Below are 21,229 nucleotides of genomic sequence, written 5' to 3'. Positions count from 1 at the left end.
CAACCAGAAAATATTTCGCCTTTCGAATACCACAAGATCTAAATAGGACTATACTTGGACTATTCTAGGTTTAAACAAGGGGAAAACCAGGTCTAAGAAAGGACAAAATGTACAGCTTGAGAAACACCCTAGACCTTAAATAAATCAAAACTTACCCAAATTACTTAAATAATAAAGAATATGTCATTTTAACGTCATTAGATAATCCTTCTTTTTGCCACTATGAATCCAGCACATAGGATTTAACATCACCAGAGGGAGCACTACTACCACAGAGACAGGAGGATTAAACACTAAATCATGTCATTCTACATAGTGTGGAGATGTAGTGAAAGAGTGTAAGTGTACCTCTCCACCCAGCTCTTGTAGTGGGGGATGTCTTTAGCGTAGAGCAGCTTGTTGGAGGGAGAGTCTTTGCCCAGGCGGTGCTCTGAGGTGGAGCACGAGTCCATGAAGGTCTGAGCCACCACGGAGAGGCAGGCGTCTGTGATACTGCTCTTGTGGATGTCAAACACGAACTGAGGGTTCTTGATCACGTTCACCCAGAAACGCAACGGAAGACTGCGAAAAAAAAAAAGTCAGGAAAGTCAGTACAGATATAGATATGTAATGCGATGATAATGATGGTATCTTTATTTAAAACTATTTAACTTTCAATTTTTTCTGTTTTCAATTGTTAAAGGGCCTAAATTGTCGCCCTTTTCTCTGTTATAATATTGTTTCCTCATCAAAAACATACTCGGAGTTGTGTTTTGTTTCATTCACACGCACGGAAAACACTCTCTTCCACCTTGTGATGTCATCTTAATCTAGGAAGTGCTCCACAGTATTTTTAAACTCCATACACCTTCACTAGAATGATTTGGATTTGGATTCATCTCTGGCATCTCTACTGAACAAAAGAGAAAAGGTAGCGATTAACTTGAAAACTACCACTTGATGACATCACAACAGGAACAGAGCATTTTGAGCTTTGGGGAGGTAAACAGACTAATAATAAAGGCTTCAAGGACTCAAACATGTGAATGAAACAAAACACAACTCCAGGGATGATTATGAGAAGGTAACAACATTCTAACATGGCTAAAAACTCACAAGAGTCAATTTTGCGTAACATAGGACCTTTAATAGCTTTGAACCATTTTAACTACGTTCACTAACTAGCCTTTTACAATTTCTCTTTATAAGCAACTTTTTGTTTTAAATTGTTTATTGGAATGGCAACAATCCTAATATTTTGCTTTAAAACCCATGGAAATATTTAGCCCCATTTTTGAGGGATTAATTAATTATTGTGATGACAGGAGGTATAAAAATATGCTGAACTGTACTATAAACACCACAATGCAATAGATACTCACATAAGTACCATTACTAACATGGCACAGTTTACACAGTAGTTATTACTTCAGTGAACCAGAAGAGACTAAAGACCCTCATCTGTCATCTATATTGCAATATTTTGAGCTATAGGCTAGTTAATGGTAGCCTGATTCATCAGCCGGTTTCACTTAGTTTCACTTTGTAGAAAGTGTCTGACGTCGCAGTGTTAGAACTCATTCGCTCGACGGTAGGCGGGTACTTTTGATCATTTAACTAATCGCTATTTGGTAGTCATGTGGGCTAACTGGTATATTAAGCTTTTCCCAAATCCCATAGGAAGAAGGGCAATAAAGTCTATTCTCATGATGGAATTCACCAAACATTCTCTTTATTTTGGTTTTAAATCTTCAATCTTGGGACTCGTTGCCAACACAGAATATATGGCTCTTCGCTGATTGGCTGGTGCCTGAACTTGCACTTCCGGGGTTTTTGCAAACTGTGTAGTGTATTCTGATTCTTGACCTAGTTGCTGGAGAGAAATGAAATTGAGCGGAGGCACTAGGTGGTGCCTGCCTAAGTTGATTGTATAGTACAGTAGAAAAATGGGGTTGAGAATGGGGAAAGACATAAATAAAGCAGTGCTCACCAGTTGCTCTTCCACGTGTGTCTCACATCAGTGTCATGGATGCCGTGTCTGTCCGCCTGCTCGTCCAGGAAGTCAAACATGTATTTGATGGCCAGAGGGAGAGTGCTGCCTCTGTGCACTGTACTGAACAATGTCTCGAACAGATCGTCCACAAACTTCTGCAGAGTTCCCTGAAGAAAAAAACACAAGATTATTTAAGTCAATGTGGTCATTTAAGAGAAGAGAATATGCAAGAGAGGAGAATGTATAATTTATTGGTGGGGGGCAAAGTTTTGAATGAAATACCGACAGAAACCCCGCAAATATTAAACCAGGTCATTTGTCAGAAATTATAGGGCAACAATAATATTATAATATTGTGGCTAATGTCTTTTCAAACAACCTTGTCTTATGATTTTACAAAATAAAAATTAAGATATCTTTCATTTGTTAAATAAATGTTTAAATTGCCAGAAAATTGAGAATTGAGTAAGTTGTGAGTTGAATTTTAGTGGATTTTTTTGTATTGATGACTTTTTACCAACATATACCTTTAATTTTCAACAGTTTTTTCTCAATTTTCTCCATAAACTTGCACTTAAATGATGTAAAACTATGACAAAAGGTATTAAAGGTACTATTCCACTAAAAAAGTAATAAAAAAATATGAATAACCCATGAGCAGTCCATTAAACCCAGAGTATTTCTTGTATCTTTTCTGTGTGTCTCACCTTGGTAGCGAGCAGTCTGGTGAGGTAGATCTCAGACACCATCTTGCTGCCGCGGTCTCCCTCCTTCTGGTCTCCGTGCTCGTGGTTCTTCACCAGATGCCAGACCTTCACTCCGCTCTCCAGGTCTGGGGTGATCATAGGAGCTCGGGACCTCATACTGTCTGGACTGCCCGTGTACCGGAAAGAGGAGTCTGGAAAACAGTTACAGGACAGATACAGTGTTATACTTTCATCTGGTTTATGGTTTTTGAATAATTGTCGTAATACTTCTTGATTAACACATTGGAATTTCATGACATGGTGTATAATTCATGTTGGAAAATAAAACAGAAAATCTGAATAAGCAGAGATCTTTCAGTTTTGCGATGACAACTTTCATCTCTTAAAAAAAACAAAAAAAAAAACGACTTGCAACCTTTTAAAATATGTTTATTATGGACAATTTATTGAATATAAGCCCTATACATACCTTTTTCTGTATGTATTTGAGCAAAATGAGCATCAGTGCAGATATAAGTATCTCTTGAGGTCAAAGTAAGTCCACTGTGCACTGCCTGAATCTGTGTATCATTTGTTTATTAGTTTTTCAATATAAAATCAAAAATAAGAAAACGAAAAAAACAACAATTTTCTTCATTATTTGTCTCCAAAACCAAAATGAAAAAACAAAAAAAAAAAACAGATAATGATTTGTTTTTTCAGTTTTTGTTTTGTTTTGATTTTGTTGACGTGAATAATGGAAAAACGTATAACGGCCGTTTCCCGTTTCCATGACTTAAACCGCGATGCTGGACTTTTGCGCTGCATACAGACTGAACCAGGACTGAACCAGGTCCGGGACCAGACCAGAACCAGGACTGAGACCGGGACTGAGACCGGGACCAGACGGGACTGAAAACGGTTTGGTACTGGTTTAGTCCTGGTTTAATCCTGTTTTAGTCCTGGTTTAGTCCATATGCGGCGCAACAGTCCCACATCGCAGTTTAAGTCATGGAAACTGGAACTATCCGTTTTTTCCATTATTCATTTAAACACAAAATCAAAAACTGAAAAAATAAATTGTTATTAGTTTTTTAAATTTTTGGTTTTGCAGACAAATAATGAAGAAAACAGTTGTTTTTTTCATTTTCTTATTTTTGGTTTTATATTAAAAAACAAATTAACGAATTTGCATCTGCATCTAAGGCAGGAAGTGCACGATAGCATACTAGCTGTAGTTGCTTCACTCTGATAGCAAGACTCCACTCTGGTCTCTGAAAGTTGTGAAAAAAGCTTATAAACTCATCTTGGTGAATAATTAGGATGTTCTGAATACTTAAATGTGCACTGTGTAACTTGCCTGGTGGGGCGTCCGTCACCTGCTTGTCTCCATGGAGATGTGCCTAAAATGTTCCACAGTATGGCCATACATTTAAGAATCTCCATGGAGACTTGAAAGCCAAATTACAGGTTAGATTTGTGGAGAGCTCAAAGTAAAAATTGAATGTTTTTTAAGATAATTTTGAGCAATAAATAGTTTGTAGTTGAATAAATGCAAAGCAGATTAGTTAAATGGCATCCTGTGGACTATTTAAACCACAGTATTAACATCTCCATGGAGACAAAAAGGCTGCGGACCCTCTCCAGAAAAGTTACACAGAGCACCTTTAAGCTAAGTGAGGAATAATTTTGGTCTACCACAAACTAATTTTCATGTTTTTAAGACAGTCCAACCCAGGTGCAATATCTTTAATTTAACACACCCAAAACAACTGCAATATCATCAATTTCCTGATTATGATTAAAGACAAAAAAGTCAATTAAGAATGATACAAGACCTTCATTTAAACAGAAACATCCTCAATTAGCACAACAAGCAAACGTTTCGGAACAGCGCCTGTGGGTAAGGAGGTGTTTCAATCCGACATGCAGATTCCAGCACTACACCGCACAAACTCAGTTTTGCTCCGTTCACTGTGGCTCATTTTGAAAATTAATCCTCGAAGGCACAGAGCAGGAAATTACAAACGTGGGGTTAATTTCATCACTCAGTTATGAGAGCTACAGGATGTTGTGGTATCTGGCTCGGCACCAAAGTGAAGAAGACTGTTTAAAATTCTGTCCAAAAGTGGTTCACGCTCCCTATATACTCAGTCGAAAGAGAGTTTTATGGGAAGGAAGAGTTTTGCGTGTTATGGGTAGACTTTGCAGTTTTATCACTAAAAACACATTTTTGCAGTGTACGTATGCTAAATAATGTGTTTACGACAACTATAAAACAGCAAATATAAATCAGCAAAGCAAACACAGCATTACCTGGCTTTCAGCCTCCCTAAATTATAGATGAAAACTTTTTAAGAAAACTCACACAAAGGTCAGACGGACCAAAACGTTGTTCAAATAGAAGTAAATTAAGACTTTTTCCATCAAGTGCCTCTCTCATGCACTTGTCGACCAGTCAGGTGTGAAATAGCAATAGTAACATAACAATAGCTTCTTGGAAATGCTGAGGCTTTGTCTGTAATGTTCCTAAGTATGGCATTAAGCAGCATAAAAGACCACATGCATACAGAAGTTCACATAAGTCACTGTATCTATTGAAAGGCTGTCATTGCTAAAAGAAAAAAAAAACCTTGATGGTGTGGATGGTTTGTAGATATTGCAAGATTGTGGGACATTTCATCAGTTTCAGTGTGTGGTTTTGAGTATCCCAATCAGTGAGCTAGGTGACGGTATCTCAGCTGGTAGAGCGTTTGTCCACTGATCTGACTGGTCTGATCCGGCGGTTTGAATCAGACCCAGATCAGGCTGCGCAACAGCTTCTATCCAAGAGCAGCGGAAATGCCACAGGAGCACAGGCACAGATAAAAGGCCTGAAGGGACTCAGTACACATTATTTATTTTATGTTTTTATTGGTAAGGATGTGAGAATGTGTCTATATTTTGTATTGGTGTGTGCAATCAAAACTGCACATAGGTTTAGGGATTGTGCAATATGCACAATATATCAAATCACGACTTCCTTTGCTTAAATGCATGGTTTTATAGTAGCAACAGCTTATAAATATAGAGAACTACATATCCCATGATTCATTTCAGTGCAGACAACATGAAGAGATATGTTTTTTACTTGAATAATTCATACCAAAATCTTGTCACGGTATTTTAAAAGCAAAAAAGTGTCCCATCTACAATTATATTAGCCTCTTCAAAATATCGCAATAAATATCGTACCGTGAGATGCATATTGTGATAATATCGTATCGAGAGATTTGGATATCGTTACATCCCTAATTTTTACTGCTTCAGATTTGCTCTATCGAAGTTTTGTTGTATTTTGTACAAAACAATAAATCTAAATCAATCAAATCAATCAATCGATCCACTGACCCACAGGTTAGCGGTGCGATTCCAGCTTCCACAGACGAATACTACTGAATATCCACCTTGCCCCTAGTGTCCGTGCACACTGTTGTATGAATGGGCGAGTGGTTCCTTGATATAAAGAGCTGTGAAAGCCTTGCAAGTGGAAAAGCGCTATATAAAAATGTGTCCAATTACCATGAAAGCAGGTTAAAAATGTAGACATATATCATTATGGTTAATTGGAGGGTCAAACATCAAATTAAACTAAGCTGAGCACTCTTATCTACAGCCATAGCCTGTAAAAGCGCGTCTTGTCTCTTTCCAAACATCCACACAGCCCCCTCCATGTTTCTGTGTAACTGTGCTGCTCGTGCCTGGCTCTTCTTAAAAGACTCATAATTGGTCTCGTCCTGCTTCATTGTGCCAAAATCCTGCTGTACACGAGTCTGTCACCCTGTAATCAATGCATCAAAAGGACTCATTCACCAAGAGCTGGAATGGGCCCTCTCATGCATACATCCTCCTCTACCCGTCCTCCTCTCCGTTCACACACTGGAGCGCACTCGGACTCACGCTGATCGGACTTCCTCTAATTAGTCGGAATCTTCTAGTCTTGGCACAACGCTTCTCTGGAGATTAAGGATCTGAGGATTGCAATAAAGATCCATCTCCGTCGGCTTCAAAGGACGGGCTAAACAATACGGAGGTGTGAGGAGTTTCAAACGAAGGTGGAGATGATAGAAGTTGGACTCAAGTTTGGAGGAAGATACTAAAATGAGCGGCCAATGTCAATGAGGTGACTGGGGGGTTTGTGGTTTTTTTGGCTGTAAAAACTGATTAGTCGAGGGGTTGTACATGTTCATCCAGTCAGATTTTTGTTTTTTCAGTCCCACATTTTCAATCCCACCCATCATTTTGAATTGAATGACATTTTTCTCACTTCTGATTTTACCACCTCAGAGTTTTGTGTTTTGCTTATTGATTAAACAGAAATACGCACAATTTTTCCTTTCTTTTTTCCTCATAAGCAGCCCCATATTTGTTTTGATACAGCCGGACCTTGTGTCTCCCTGATTGGCTAATCCACCTGTCAATCAAGTCCTTCTGAACTCAGGGAGATTCACCAGTGACCAGACTCACATCTTTGTAAAATATGACTTTTAGACGGGCCAGTGATACACTAGTCTTGCAAATCCAGAATGAAATCTATCCGTATTTTATATCAGTTTGGGCACCTTTGCACCTCAAGCTAGAACCAAAAATGATCGTCCAATCAGATCATTTTTTTCAGTCCCACATGTAAAACAAAGGAGCTCATAAGTCACTGGGGATGTAATGATAACCAAATGTCACGGTACGATATTATCACGACACGCCTCTCACAGTACGATAATTATTCTGATATTTTGGGGGGGTTAACAGAATTGTGCATATGCTATTTTTTACTTTTACCTTGACCAGTCTTCAATAACAGTTATTTTATTACGTAGTAAAGTAAGTAAAAGATCATGGCCTATGCAGTTCCCTCTTTTTTAATACTTTTGAGTGAAAATACTTGCAATTCGATATATATTGTGATGGACCACGATATTATTGTGAGAGTTCTGACGATACAATATCATGATATTGTTATTGTTACAACCCATCGTTTTCAATAAAATGATATTTCTGTCTACTCAGATTAACAGAGTTTAGTGCTTCGTTCATTGATTCAACAGGAATCCGTGGTGTTTTCCAGTCCCTTATTATATTTTTTCCTTTCGTTTTTCCTCATGTACAGCCATATTTGTTTTGATACAGAGACCATGCCTACCCCTGATTGGCTAATCCACCTGTCAATCACACCCAGACTCATATCTTTGTAAAATATTGGAGATCTGTGTATTGCAGATCCTACACAACGATACACAAATGAAGCAAAACATTATGACTAACTGGCTATTATTAGAGGTGTGCAAAAATATCGAAATATCGTATCGTTTAATGTGATGACACAGTATCGATATCATGGGCTGCTGTATCGATATATCGCCAAGAGTATTTTTTTGCTATATTTTACTGAATTATTTTGTTACAGAGCTACAGTTTTGTTGCTTATTTAGTGGAACAAAACTCGTTTATGTGACACATATAATATATTTACTGTTTTGATGATTAAAAAGTTTGTGTTTCTTATTCACTTTGCACAAGAAGTGGTGATACCCATCCCTAGCTATTATTGATAGGCCATATGTTGGAATGTGCATCTCCCATTCTATACGAAGCTCCATATATATAATGTAATAGATACATCTTGTTCCTGTGCATTTCCTACTATATTAGATCAGCCTGGAGTCAAGGGTCAACCAAATAGAATCTTCCAGTGTGTGCCTTTCTGCCTTGCCTGTAGAATGTTGTTTGCACAGTCTGGGAGTTAGTTTTAGGCTCCAAACAGAGTAAAATATGAAAAAAAAGACATATTTTCATTCAGTAAGATGGTTTTTGATTTATACAAAAAAGGCTACACCACTCATTGGATAGTACTAGTATAAAACATTCTAATGTGCATTCTTAAATTCTCAGTAAATTATATAAAATGCTATAGAAAGACTGCTTTCAAAATACTACTACTAACACCACTAATATAGTATGTGTACATTATTCATTTAGCTTTTTCTATACCAGACACGACTCTAGCACCATTTACATTTTTATTTTCAGCTCCAATTATTCTCCCCCAAACTCATTCTGCGATCTTTTAGCCACTTCATTTGCAAAGATGGCGGAATGTCCGATTTCCTAAAGGTCATTTCGGATAAACTGAGATAAACCCTTCATTATTTCACATTTCTGGGCAGCACTGCTCTGTTTTAATGTCTGTAAATAAGACATCTAATTGCCTTGTGGGGAAAAGCATTGCTGTTTTGGTTTTGGTATTAAGCCACTATTGTTTCTTAAAGGTCCTGTATTACATAAACTTGACTCTTGTGAGGTTTAGGTTATGTTAGAAGTGTTTTTACTAGGGATGGGCATTCGATAATATTTTCTTAATTGATCGTCAGGAGAATTAACAATCGACTATCGATTAAATCATTAACGTTTTTATATTAAAATTATCATTATTATTACCATCTGCACTACTAATCTGCATAAATAAATTCAACTTTACGACATATAAACCGTAACCACTCTAAAGCTACATCAGCCCGTTTGAGATTGTGTTTAATGCAGCTTTGCGCAAGTCTAGAAACTTAAAACCGCATGGCTAATTTGCATAAACTAAGCGAAAAAAAAACAGCTCTTGTGCGCTGATGCGGTCAACTTCCGTCGGATTAAAGGACACGACTCAGTGGAATACAGGTTAGTGTGACCATATTTGCGTTTGTCAAAACCAGGACACCGTACGGGGAGTGGGAGGTGGGGACACGTCATCGACATTGCGCTGCTCTCACCTGGCAAAACTTTTTCATGTTTTCTGTGTCCTGGTGAACTTTTTCCCATTGAACACTGAAACATATGTGCTTCTTTGTAGACTGTGCACATGGCCTCACACTTGTCCCGACCGGAACGGAGCGTGGAATTTCTTGTACAAGTCATCGTTAAATACGCATTTGCGCTTCGGCTCATTGCAGGCTGACCGACTTGTTTGTGTTTGCTTGCTCCTTCTGAGTGCAGACAGCTACATGTACGGACACCCCACGCTACGCACAGCAACCTACATTCGGTTTGTCGATTAAAATGAACGTAATCGATGAAATTCTTAATGATCAATTATCGATTAACTGACTAATCATGCCCATCCCTAGTTGTTACCTCCTCAAAAATATACCTGGAGTTGTGTTTTGTTTCATGAGCAATCCCTTATTATTTGTCATCCTAATTCTGCAGGGTTTGTGTGTTAAAAATGTGCAAATGAAACAAAACACAGGTATGTATGTGGTGAGGAAACAACATTATAACACAGATCAGAAAACAGTGTAATATGGGCCTTTTAAAACCAGCTATAATAGTCTGCGCTCAGTCATCTTTCTGTGTTTATGTTACGTATCATTCACGCGGAATAATTAGCGATCACAAGACACGCGCAGAGAGCTGAAAAGGAGAGCGAGGGAGAGTCTAGCACCAGAGTTAAATTTGGCAGCTACACCGCAAGTGAGAGGAGTGTGACGAGATGTTAAAAATGCAGGAGAAGGGTTTAAATTGGGAGAGATCTGACTGTTTAAATGGCACCTCACTTAGAATAATACAGCTATTAACGGTCACACTAGAGCTGTTGTGAACTGCAGCTGTAAATAGACAGATTTCGCTGTTAGGTGTACAAAGTAAATTTGCTTGTCTACGTAAAGATGTGGATGCTTTGCCTGGATGCTAGTATTAAACATTTATTTTGCACTGATTTAATTACAGGTGTTTTCATTACTCAAAATGCCTCCAAACATTTGCCTCTCCACACATCTGATCTCTGACTTAGTCTGGTGGAGTCACCTGCTTGGAGGTAGATAGATTACTGACATATTTGAAACAGCCCAGGAAAAGTAAAAGAATGTCCATGGAGACAAGCAAACCCTCCAACAGAAAAGCTACACAAAGCACCTTAATGCATTAAGACTTTACATATAATTCAAGTTTTATGCATCTGTTCTTGAGACATGTTAACACTAACTGTTTTCAGGGTCTAGTGTTTTTAGGGTCCACACAAACCCACATGCTTTTGGAGACATTCATTTCCTGAAGACTGATTCTAATCTATCCTTAAGATATTTTAGACCGTATATTCACTTTAAACCATGTTGCTGATCTAATAATAAATCAATTATAATGGAAGCCAGACTTTTATTCTCATAAAGGAGGCTGGTCCTCATCAATTGAGAGAGTTCAGATTTGAGTCTTCACAATGTGATACCCACACGACACAATCAAATAGGGACTAAAAAAGTAACTAACCCTGAACCAGACCAGGGCTAAACCAGGACTGCACCAGGACTAGTTCAGGACTAGGCCAGAACTAAACCAGAACAAGACCAGGACTAGTCCAGGACAAGACCAGGACTAACCCAGGACTAGACCAGGACTAGACCAGGACTAGACCAGGGCTAGACCAGGACTAGACCAGGACTAGACCAGGACTAGACCAGGACTAGACCAGGATTGCACCAGGATTAGCCCATTACGAGCCCAGAACGAGCCCAGGACTAAACCAGAATTATACCAGGACTAGCCTAGGACTAGACCAGGACTAAACCAGGACTAAATCAGGATTACACCAGGACTAGACCAGGACTAGACCAGGACTAGACCAGGACTAGACCAGGACTTAAACAGGACCAAACCAGGGCTATACATCAGACTAAATGGGGATCAAACCATGTCCAAACCTTAGTAAAGGCAAAGCTCTAAAATGATAAAAACGCTATAGGTAAAAGACATCATAATTTACGCATAAAGAAAGAAAAAAACACTAAAAAACACTAAAACGAATATGTTTTTGAGGTACAAATTCAATCTAGCACAACATTTACAGCTAAACCAAGCTATAAACCATTCCGCATGCTGTCTTTGTGGCAATACATGCGGTTCTATGGTGTATTCTATGGTGTTAGTGTAAACAGATGTGCTTGTAAGGAACATTTTAGCGCTTTAGAATGGGTCAGTACTCACCGTATCTGCTGATGGAGGAGCGGGACATACTGGCAGAAGAGGGGATGTTGTAAGAGGACGTCTGTTTGGGAACCAGAGCCACCACGCAGCGATCGGACACCTAGAGACACAAAGCAAATATATGTCATGTTATTTGAATCCAAAATGATAATATTAACGTTATTATTTCAATCAGAATGGTGCGTGCTGAACTACAATATAGGCTAACTGTACAAGATAGCAGAAAGATCTTGTGTGAATCATGCTGTGTAATGGTCAGATTGCAGATTTGTTGACCTGTTTTATGGTTAAGTTAATACATGATTCAAGATCTTTTCTGTCAGTAGGGGCACGCAAAATTTAAACACTTTTTTCACAATAGCTTCATAAAGTGATTCCATTATTCCAGAAAAATACATGATTATTGGACTTAAGGTTAATATGGCAAGTTTGTGGAGCAGTTAAACATTTGTTGAACTTTTTATATGTCTTGCAAGAGTAAAGCTTGGTTTCCAAATGTTTTTGTCTCAAGCCACCTTAAATGTAAAGCTGTGTGTACTACAGAAAATAAACACAAGCAATATTAGCAATGCAAAAGGATTCAGAGCCCCAGAACAGACCCAGAGCTGCCAAAAGGACTTTGTGTTTAAAGCAGTGAAAGAAAATAGTCAACAGTTATTTCAAATGTTTTATTATATTCCCGATTGAGTTTGAATTTGACTGGTGTAGCTCAAGAAAAAGTACATTAGTTAAAGATGCACTGTGTAACTCTTTTGGTTGGGGGTCCATCACCTGCTTGTTTCTATGGAGATGTCATTGCTCTACCTGGAAAGCTCCACAGTATGACATTAAACAGCTCTGCCTTACATCTATTCAATTACAGGTGGTTTTATAGCTCAAAAGTATCTAGAAAAACAGGCATTCTGACTGTGTGGGGTCGCCTCTCCACAGATCTGACCTGTAACTTGGTCTGGTTTGGTTTCCATGAAGATGGAAAGGTTTAATACCATACTGTGAAACATTCAAGACAAAGCAATAACATCTCCATGAGGAAAAACATTTGACAAACCTTTCACCAGAAAAGTTACACAATGCACCTTTAATAGGGTTGTAACGATATCCAAGTCTCATGATACGATATCGTCACAGTATGAACCTCACAGTACGATATTTATTACGATATCATGGGAAAGCTTACGATATGGTGGGGAGGCTCACGATTAGGGTTGTAACAAAATCCAAATCTCTCAGTACAATATTTTCATGATATACATCTCACAGTATGGTATTTATTGCGATATTTTGTGAAGACTAAACAGCTAAAACTGTTAACATGCTATTTTTTTCCTCTTAAAATGCCTTGACAAGAATTAATCCAAAGAATTAAGACTTAAAAGTGCTTAGAACTGTTATTTCTTCTTGTAGTCTGCACTGAAATGGAGCAAAGGATCATGGTCTATGTAGTTCCCTCTCTTTTTTTTAGTTATGCTGTGCCATAACTCTTAATTTAAACAAAGAGACTTGTATTTCGATATATTGTGATGGTCCACGATATTATTGTGATACGATATCATGATATTTTGGTTATTGTTACATCCCTAACCTTTAAACTTAAAAGAAAGAAAAGAAATACTTCAAATGTATGTCATATTTTTACGATACTAAACAGTTAACACCAGGGAAATTATAATTATTATTTACATTTACATATTTTCCTTAGATTTCTATATAATTGTTCTGCTTATCTCCATGAAAATGTCTTTGCTTTGCCTGGAATGTTCCACAGTACAGCATTAAATCTTGCTTTTTCAGTGACATTTGAAATACTGTGAGATGGCTCGCCTCTCCATAGATCTGACCTGAAACCTTACCTGGTAGCATCACGTACTTATAACCCCAGAGGTATAAGTTGAGTGACATACTGCGGAACATTTAGTGGACTCTTCAGAAATGGCACACAATGCACCGAGTATATTTAAACAAGGTCACTATAGCAACTCAGTTTTTTGTTTTATGGATGCTGGTTATTTCTTTAAACTCATACCAGAGAATATAGTGTATATAGGAACACCCTTGGCACAAAGAAAAGATATGGGGAAGATAATGTTAAAGTACTGGGTGACTTCACTACCAAAAAATATAGAGCATCTTCTGTTCTCTTCCCTCCAGGTAAAATCCATAAATGGGGGAACACAGGTGTAATAATAAAAGCATTAGAGCAGATTCAGTCAAAAGGAGAGGCACAGGTTCAGAGCAGTGAGAGAATGAAAGATCAGAACTTTTTTTTTCTTTCTTTTTTACCAAAGGTTCATATTTACAAAGAACTGGGCTCAGTCTGATCTGCTCCTGTCACTTAGCTTTGGCACTGATGCAAGAGACTTTACAAAGAAGAAAGATGTGCATAATCTGCTCACATAAAAGGGAGTTTGGAAAATAAAAATGAGATTGGAGGAGGAGATTTAAAGTGGCGTATTTTACTTTTTGATTTTTAAGGTTGCATATATTAATAACAATACAAAACTGATGTTAGGTCTGACATCTGTGCATTTATTACTGTTTCACTTTATAAAGTTTGTCAGACTAAAGTTAAGGCTACTGATTTAAAGGTGCACTATGTAACTTTATGGTTGGGGGTCCGTTACTTGCTTGTTTCTATGGATATGTCATTGCTCTGCCTGGAATGTTCCACAGTATGACTTTAAACAGGTCTACTTTACATTTATTCAACTGCAGGTGGTTTTACTGCTCAAAAATATCCAGAGAAACAGGCATTTTGACTGAGCAGGGTCGCCTCTCCACAGATCTGACCTATAACTTGGTCTGGTTTGGTCTCCATGAAGATAGAAAAGAAGATAGACCGACCCTCCACCAGAAATGTTACACAATGCCCCTTTTAAGAGCCTGATCTGCGTAGAATGTTCCGCAGTATGCCATTAAACTTATTTTCATGGAAACAAGCAGATGACAACACCAAGCCAAGATACAGGTCAGATCTGCGGAGAGGTGAGCCCGTTCACTCTACAAAAGTATGTTTATGAAGGTATCTTTGAGCAATAAAAAACACTTGTAATGAAATAAATGGTAGATAAGTTTAAAGGCCCATTCAGACCAGAGCGTCAAAGCGTCCAGTTTACATGCAACGTCTATGTGGATGTGCATCTACGGCGTCCTGTGGTTTTGTGGTGCGTCTTTGGGCGTCAGCGCAGCATAAATCTGGTGTCGACGTGGCGCGTTTTGAGCGTTCTGGCATCGACATTTTAGATGTGCATCCACGGCGTTGGCGTCAAAAGTTGCACCGCATCAGCCAATCAGGGATAAGTATCCAGTGACGTAGCGACACTGCAATCACTGTGCCGATCACCAGGACTACACCAGAACCGGACCAGGGCTTAACCAGGACTTAACCAGGACTAGACCAGGACCGGACAAGGACTAAACCAGGACTGGACCAGAACTAGACCAGGACCGGACCAAGACCGAACCAGGACTGGAACCTAGACTAGACCAGGACTACATCAGGACTGGACCTGGACCGGACCAAGACTAAACCAGGACTAGACCAGGATTGGACCAGTGTCATTGTCGGAATATACATATATAAACACCGCAGGCGACAAGCCGATCTCCCCCGCTGATGGTTTAATGTAATAAATACACTAAAGTCTGGTCTGACATCGTTTCGGGAAAATGCACTTGTTTCCAGGGCAACGGACGCACGTCAAATATTTTTCTCCTGTTCGTCCACGGTGTCCAAGATGCGCGTCAGGGGCGTCTGAACTCCAATGCAAAGGCGTCCAAATAGAGGCGTCTAGGGTGTTTTTTGACGGTGTGGCCTGAACAGACTATAACAATGCCTTGTGAAACGTTCAAGGCAAAATATCACCATGGAAACACACAGGTGGCAAACCCCTTCACCAAAAAACTTACATATTTTACTATTCCTCTTTTAGAACGGTTTTGTGAACAGGTATCCTTGAAGAAACCTTTTTTATGATGCTAACTGTAGACATTGCTCTGTCTGAGGCTTTGTTAGACTTTAATCTGAGGTTTATTCTAACACAATCTGACTTGAAAGAGCTGACTACAACAAGATCTTTTTTGTAGTTATCCCAGAATCCCTTCGTCCGCAGACAAGAATCGAACCAGTGACCTTTAAGCTGTCAGGCAAAAATCTTCCGTCGTAAACCTTTATATAATATGTATCCTTTTAGAAGTAGTACTTTTCCATGTCTAACTTAGAGCAACTGCATTTAACAGCTTCCTAAACAGTACATCAACTTTACCACTACAATGAGAAATTTCACCACTAGACCTTTATGCATTTTTAAACACACCTTCAAATTATTCATAACCGTTTTCCTTGTGGTCCAACACTAAAATAGCCTGCTCGGAAACTGACAAACACAAATTCTAACTCGCTCCCAGAAGCCACGAACTGAGCGGACTGTTGGCTGGCATTTTCAGAGGAGCCAGAGGAGGGAATACGGACTCAAAAACAGGAAAAAAACAAGAGACAAATGCCAGACTCCGAGAGGGATTCCTAAAAGAAAGCGCATACAAAACCGCTCTAAACTCATTTCGGTTTGAAGCTAAGAGCTGTGTTCAGACGCTTTCATGAAAATTAGCATGAGAGAGACTAAGGAGCACTCCAGTTTAGCTGTGTGTCCCGTCTGTTGTGAGCAGTTGACATATGCTTCCACTTTGCTTTTCTTTAGAAATTCGGCGATTTTTCTGTGTAGCGTTGATTAATTTTTTGTTTGCATGCAACTGCGTATAGTCTGCAAATGACTTTTAAAAACCCTGTTCTATGAATTGTAATGTAATGTAGCACACTCCTAGCTATGTAATTCTAATTAGTTATATTTTAAATCATAGAAATTACTGCATCTGCTCTTTTCTAAACGTACAAAGACACTTGACAGCTGTTCTGATTGGCCAGAGTTCAGAGTTTACATGGAGATTTACACTGTTTGATTGATCATGTTTTGTATAAAAGCGTGATCCAAAATGCTTCTAAAATTGTTAAAATTTGCTAATAACTAGTATTATTATGTGTACTGTGTAATGTCACTTTAGTACAAAGTTGGCAGCATTACTTGTACTTGTAACATTGAGTACATTTTTAGCACCTCTGATTTTGTTACAGAGCGCCACTATGGGCCTTAAATGGCTTAAAGGTCCAATATTACGCCAAATTGACTCTTGTGAGCTTTAAGCCATGTTAGAATGTTGTTTCCTCCTCAAAAACAGACCTGGAGTTGTGTTTTGTTTCATTCACACATGTCTGAGTAACCCTTTATTTTAAGTCTGTCTGCATCTCCAAACCTCAAAATGCTCTGTTCCACCTTTTGATGTCATGTAGTGGTATTTTTCAAGTTAACAGCTACCTTTTGTTCAGTAGACATCAGAAATTCTAGGATGAAGTGAGGATGTGTAGAGTTTAAATCACAGAGGAGCACTTCCTGTATTACCATATGACATTGCAAGGTGGAATAGAGTGTTTTCTGTTTGAGAGAACAGAAGAACTCGGCCTAAAAATGCAGGATTTGTGTGTTAAATGTGTGAATGAAGAAAAACACAACTCCAGGTATATTTGTGATGAGTAGACAACATTATAACATAGATCAGAAAATAGTGCCTAGTGCCTCAGCTCCATTTCATTTCTCTCCACTGACTAGCTCAAAAATCGGAATACACTAGACGGTTTGCAAGAACCCCGGAAGTGCAAGTTCAGGCACCAGCCAATCATGGAACAGCCGTACATTCTGTGTTGGCAGTGATCGCAGACTTAAAGCTGGAACAAAGAGAATGTTTGGTGAGTTTTATCAAGGGGAAAGATGTTACTGCCCTTCTTCCTACGGGATTTGGGAAAAGCTTAATATACCATATAATACCAATTAGTGGTGCATTACATACGTCACAACCAAATAGCGGTTGGTTAAATAAAAAAAGTACCCACAAACCGTCGAGCGAACAAATCCTAATGCAGCAAGGTCAGACGGTTTCCACGAATTGAAACCGGCTGATGAATCAGGCTACTTTAAATTACCCACATGGTCCCATGCTCATATTTTGTTATACTGAATTGTCTTATTTTTTGGCAGCTATTGTCATTTTCAAGGCCCTCCTCAGACATTCAGTATTTGCATCACATTGTAGCATTTTATTTTATTTTTTTCCTTAAATCTTCTTATCAATTTACAGAGGCGTTTGAGCACAATCAAAATATTGTTATCTCCAAAAAAATATTAAGATATGAAGTTTCACTCACCACATAAAGAATTTTTGCTTTACGTCTTTCAACAAATCCACCAATACACACTAGTACACGCCTTTAGTTTACTCACTACAAGAACATGAACTACCTGAAGTGAACCTAGCCACCAGCCAAGCACTAACCGCTCTGCCACCACCGCCGGCGTCCCCTCCTTTCAAACTCCCTCTGATAACAAAAAATCAATCACTCTAACCTCCCCAAAACCCCATCTCCTCCTCTGGCCTTTGACTCCCTTCATTTCCTCACCTAATTCCCTTTCAACAATCCACCGACGAGCTCTAATAAACCCGGCTCACCCCGCACGCCTGCCCTCCTCCTGTGATAGCGTTTCTTCAGAGGAACTCATCTTTTCTTGACACTTCTGTTTTTTTTCCCTCTTTTTTTTGGAGTTGATAGAGAGGCTACACTGGTGATGGAGCCTTGTGATAGGGTAAATGATTGAAGGCGCGCGATTCGTCCTTCGGGGATAATCCACACAGGTGCTGGTCTGATAGTGTGGAGGGGAGATAAGGCGGGCAGGGGGCTAGCCGGGTCTGATAACGTCCTTTCATTAGAAGTAGCAGACAGGAGCAGACTCGTGGCCAGGACGGGGAAGGGATGCTCCGTTTTTCCTATACACGCAGAGATAGAGCGAAGCCTCGAGCGAAGAGCGTGGGTGCCCTACCACCCAATCGGCAGTGTCCCGAAGCTGCAGGGTGGGCTTTGTGTCGCGGTGTCTGTCATGAGGATTGCCAAAATGAAAAAAGTAGTGGGCCAGGAGGTAAAGCTGTGATATGGTACTCTGTATTTAGGAGAAGAATGACTATTTCTGAGTTTTTTGTTTGTTTTGTTTACTGTTGTTGTGTCTCTGGGCAAAACACTTAACAGATCTTTTCCATCTTATCTCTGTGTACACTGATGTATGAATGTGGCACCTTATCGTAAAGTTTTCTGAATGCCTTGAAGGTAAAAAAGTTCCATTTATTGGTTCAACTCTGGATTTTAATTTAACGCAATTACCAAATGAACATGGCTTCTTCTCATGTAAGAGGAGCATATTTTGCATTCTATAATCGCCCAATAATTCCTTTTGGTTTGGTTACTGAAGACTCAAATGAAAGGTAGAGCAGTAGTAGTAGTTTTTGTGATTTTGTTAAGGTTGTGGGTTCAATTTCTGACCAGTTTTGTACCTTCTATTATGGTGAGGTCTGCATATCCACCTTGTGTTACTTAATGGGTATTCCACTGTTCTCCAAACATGTGAACTGGTATTCTGTTTTAGTGCTGCTAGCCATTGTAATTGTTCATTTAAAGGTGTACTATGTAACTTTTCTGGTGATGGGTTCGTCAGCTGCTTTTCTTCTTGGATAGATTATTGCTTTGCCATCAGGCTAAGTTACAGATCAGATTTATGGAGAGATGACCCCAATCACAGTAAGAGTTAGTGCTGTAGTCAAGACCACACTAACTGAGACCAAGACCAGTCCGACCACCTGGTCTTGAGACCAGGACAAGACCAAGACCTCTAGGGGTCAAGACCGAGACAAGACAGAGACTTTTAAAGGTCAAGACCAACACAAGACCGAGACCGCAGCCCATCGAGACCAAATCAAGACCATCTGTAGCTAAAACACAACAGACTCCAGGCACTCCAAAGAAGAAAAACAAGTAAAAAAAATCGCCCGAGGAGAAAATACAGTGAAAAGGCCTTTATTTAAATGGCCAAAGCCAACATGTTTCGACCTTAACTGGTCTTCATTAGGGTTTAGTTAAAAAACAACATGGGCGTGGCCTTTAAGTCAAAACCATCTCTGTCATTTCCTACATTTAGTTGTATTTTACAGTTATTTTGGCACATACCGTATTTTCTGCACTATTAGGCGCTCTGGATTATAAGGCGCACTGTTACTGAATGGTCTATTTTCGAACTTTTTTCACATATAAAACGCACCGGACTATAAGGTGTATTAAAGAAACACAACAGTTGGATGGGTCAGTTGGACTTTGTTTGGCGTTTTCACGGTGACACTCGGCTTTGTTCAGTTGTGGCGTGTAGGGAGGGTGCTGTCTGGGACCGCTGGATTGTCGGCGTGTTCGCAGTGACTCACTTGTTCAGTTGTGGCTAGAAGTGGCACATTGCACTCGCTTTTTCGGTTCGTTCCTCCGTTCCGTTCCTCGTCCGTGTGGAGTGATGAGTGTGGCTGCGGGTGTTTTTCATTACGAGATCGCTGTCTGCTCCGTGTGTGTTTGTGTGCGCTGCGGGTGGTGCGGCTTTGTAGTTTACTGAAGTCGTGCTGGGACACACGAGTGGATTCGTGTATAGGGAGCTCTGGATTGTGGGGCGCAGTCGTTTTCTGATAGAGTTGGAGGCTTATGAGCGCTCCCTATGGTGTGGAAAATACGGTATATATCAATGTTTTTGTAGTGTTTTTATAAATCTATCTCCATTTGATCTGATTAATGTTCACTTGAGCTTAAAATAGGCCAAACAATCTGTACAGCACTTAAACACAGTTTGAGAACCCCTTCTTTAATCTCGCTTCGACCGGCACTTTACAGAAAACAACTTCAAAGCAAATCAAGTGGGTTTTTTTCAAGTTCATAACATTTACAGTTACTCTAGGTTTTACAGTGATACGATCGCGTTTGTCAAGTGTCAGACCTTGAGTCCGAGACAAAAAAAGACCAAGCTCGATCAAGACCGAGACAAGACAAGAGTCCAAATGCTTGAGTCTGAGATGAGACCAAGACTGTAAAAAAGCGGTCTAGAGTACTACGACACTAGTAAGAATGTTTTTTAAATATATTTCACACAATAGAAACACCTGTATTTGAATAACTCTATGAAAAACAACTCTATTGCTACTCTGGACCATTCCACGCAAGGCAATAACATCACCATGGTAACATCCCCCAGCCGAAATGTTATATAGTCCAACTTGAACCTAATGAACAGGAAACGTAGATAGCTTATAAAAGTTTTGAAATTGCCAGCCCGGGCCTAGTACTTTACAATGTGTTTATATGAAGTTCATTGTATCCCCTTAAGAATGGCTCAGTAGTGTTTCACAGTTTAAATATGCAAGAGGGGGACTTTAAAAGACACAAATAGCTCGCGGTGGGGGTTCCTTCCTGGACTCTTAATGCCACTTTGCAGAATAAGGCGTCCAACTTGTGCTAAACGTCTGCATTTATGTTTTTAATTTGTTGCTAGCGCTTGGCAGTGGAGGTGTGCATTTCCATATCCAGGTTATGTAAAGCGTTATTTCCCAGGTGGAGGGGTAAATAGCCGTGGGGCTTTCTTGGGATGCTATAAATTTTTATGCGTCTGTG

At 39.4% G+C, this 21,229-nt stretch overlaps 1 protein-coding gene across 1 annotated transcript in view; it reads right to left on the bottom strand.

The window, feature by feature from the left end:
- The window catches only part of LOC110154017 (plexin-A2-like), a 171,283-nt gene that overhangs the window by 9,889 nt on the left and 140,165 nt on the right, over positions 1 to 21,229 (bottom strand). Inside the window, exons 20-23 of the mRNA XM_055165940.1 lie at positions 11,662 to 11,761; positions 2,680 to 2,870; positions 1,970 to 2,139; positions 349 to 561 (exon numbers count right to left, since the gene is read on the bottom strand). Coding sequence (XP_055021915.1) covers positions 349 to 561; positions 1,970 to 2,139; positions 2,680 to 2,870; positions 11,662 to 11,761 — 674 coding nt within the window. The remainder of the gene's footprint in view (positions 1 to 348; positions 562 to 1,969; positions 2,140 to 2,679; positions 2,871 to 11,661; positions 11,762 to 21,229) is intronic.

The sequence above is a fragment of the Boleophthalmus pectinirostris genome, unplaced genomic scaffold, assembly GCF_026225935.1.
Source record: "Boleophthalmus pectinirostris isolate CB_2022bp ecotype Guang Dong unplaced genomic scaffold, ASM2622593v1 HiC_scaffold_8, whole genome shotgun sequence".
NCBI classification, from domain to species: domain Eukaryota; kingdom Metazoa; phylum Chordata; class Actinopteri; order Gobiiformes; family Gobiidae; genus Boleophthalmus; species Boleophthalmus pectinirostris.
This window is presented reverse-complemented; position numbering and strand designations above follow the sequence as displayed.